General features: G+C 39.8%; 1 protein-coding gene across 2 annotated transcripts in view; it reads right to left on the bottom strand.

The window, feature by feature from the left end:
• Positions 1-1,261, bottom strand: part of LOC127618525 (tetratricopeptide repeat protein 39B-like) — a 38,249-nt gene extending 36,988 nt beyond the window's left edge. Inside the window, exons 1-2 of one of the 2 annotated variants that reach the window (XM_052091019.1) lie at positions 300-1,261; positions 142-218 (exon numbers count right to left, since the gene is read on the bottom strand). In XM_052091019.1, the coding sequence (XP_051946979.1) occupies positions 142-218; positions 300-418 (196 nt within the window). In that variant the 5' untranslated portion in view covers positions 419-1,261. The remainder of the gene's footprint in view (positions 1-141; positions 219-299) is intronic. The other variant, XM_052091020.1, reaches the window with a different exon arrangement.
• Between the last annotated feature and the right edge of the window lie 615 nt (positions 1,262-1,876).

Genomic DNA, 1,876 nt, shown 5'->3' with positions numbered 1-1,876 from the left:
TTTTCTATAGCTAATTAAACTGATGACATCAGACTAACTCAAAACCTAAAAGAACATTTAGCATTCTTTGAATTATAAAAGTATGATGTTATTTATGGCTTTTCCAGTCCGTGAGTGTCTCTAAAGTTCCCAGTCTCGTACCATCCTTCAGACTGCCTGGAGTTTGTCTGCTCATCAGGCTTGAGATGGAGTGTGCCACTGAGCTCCGCTTCCTGAACCTGCACACACACACACCAACATGTTATTCCCACAGCAGCAGTGCACTAGCATCAAACACAAGTGCTGCAGTGTGTCAGTACCTCTGGCAGGTGTGCAGCGCCTCTTTGATGGTCTCCATACCGGTCTGAATGTCTTTGTGCTCAAATGTCATCGTGGCCTGCATCGCCAGAATACTGCTGTAACCCAACGCATGATACATGCTGTCTTTAGACCTGCAACACACACACACACACACACACACACACACACACACTTATTCAACTCAATGCCTCATTATAAACACAGAGTCAACGGAAGCGTCTTGTTCCGGAAGTATTTTCCCCTTCATGAAAGAGTCGTGCGCCGTGAATCAAACCAACCAGAGTCAGTGTTGGGTGTAACTGGATTACTTTTAGACAGATTACATTTTACATTCGTGTAATCAGATTACATGTACTGACTTTCAATGAAAGTAATTACTTTTTGGTACTTGGGTTACAAATATTTGTAAAATTACATTATATACGTGTAATAATATTTAAATATGAATTGATACGTGCATCTGTTTGTGTTTCCGTGACAACTGAAGCGTGTGCGACAACGAACGAGGAGAAAACATACATTATTTTCAACATTAGAGATGAAAATTAGCCGTCTTGGCTACATCGACCACATTTGACATTATATTATGTTTCTTAATATGTATCGTCACTGATTAAATACATAGTTAAATACAAATACAACATTTTTAAAGTGTTTTAGAAAGTAACTGAAAAGTAATTTTTCAATGAAGGAATCAGTAATCTAATTACAGTTTTAGAGAAGTAGTTGGTAATTTGTTGTGGATGTATTGTTTTTTCGTAACATACCCAACATAGACCTGAAAATAAGATACTAGACTGTGTAGTTAAACGTCTTTAATGAAAGAACTACAATCCCATGATGCATTGCGAATGACGTAATCAAATTAAAAAAACATGCAAATATTTAAGTGGTTTGAGAGCGACTCCATTGTGTCATTCACAGTGCATCATGGGAGTGGGCGGAGCTCTTTCGCTGATTGGTGGAACTCTCTTCAGGATTACGGGTAGTGTAGTTCTTCAGCGGGATTTCCGCTATTAAACACGATTGTCTGAAAATGAAGTCTTCGGTGACTTTGACAGAAGCACACACCATCGATTAACAACCCCAGAGCTCACGGCAGGTCTGCAAGTTATCGTTATTAAAGAGTTCGCCCACGGGGACGTTTACCTCCGGGACCAGACTGTCGCGCTCTATAAACAACACAAGTAAATGCTGGTTGTCATAGTGATTTCTGAGCTTTCTTCACATGACGCTGGAATCATTTGATTTGTGTGTCTGTAAATGAATGCAGTTAAAATGCTCAATAAATAATAAATAAGAACTGAATGTAAAGTTACTGTACCAGCGGTTTGAGGAGGTCCAGCGCTTCAGAGAACTTGTTATTGAGAAAGAGGTTCAGAGCCATAGTGCACTCCGCGATAGAAGTATGCAAGTCCATCTTAGACGCCCTGAACACACACACACACACACACACACACACACACACACACACACACACACACACAGTATTATATGTCTGAATATTAATGTGCATTTGTTCAGTGTGTTTAATGTCGCACCAGTAGAGGGCGCTCATATATCTACAGTGTTTATT

This window comes from Xyrauchen texanus, chromosome 25 (genome assembly GCF_025860055.1).
Source record: "Xyrauchen texanus isolate HMW12.3.18 chromosome 25, RBS_HiC_50CHRs, whole genome shotgun sequence".
Taxonomy (NCBI): Eukaryota; Metazoa; Chordata; class Actinopteri; order Cypriniformes; family Catostomidae; genus Xyrauchen; species Xyrauchen texanus.
Note: the sequence above shows the minus strand (reverse complement) of the source record. Positions and strands in the feature narration are given on the sequence as shown.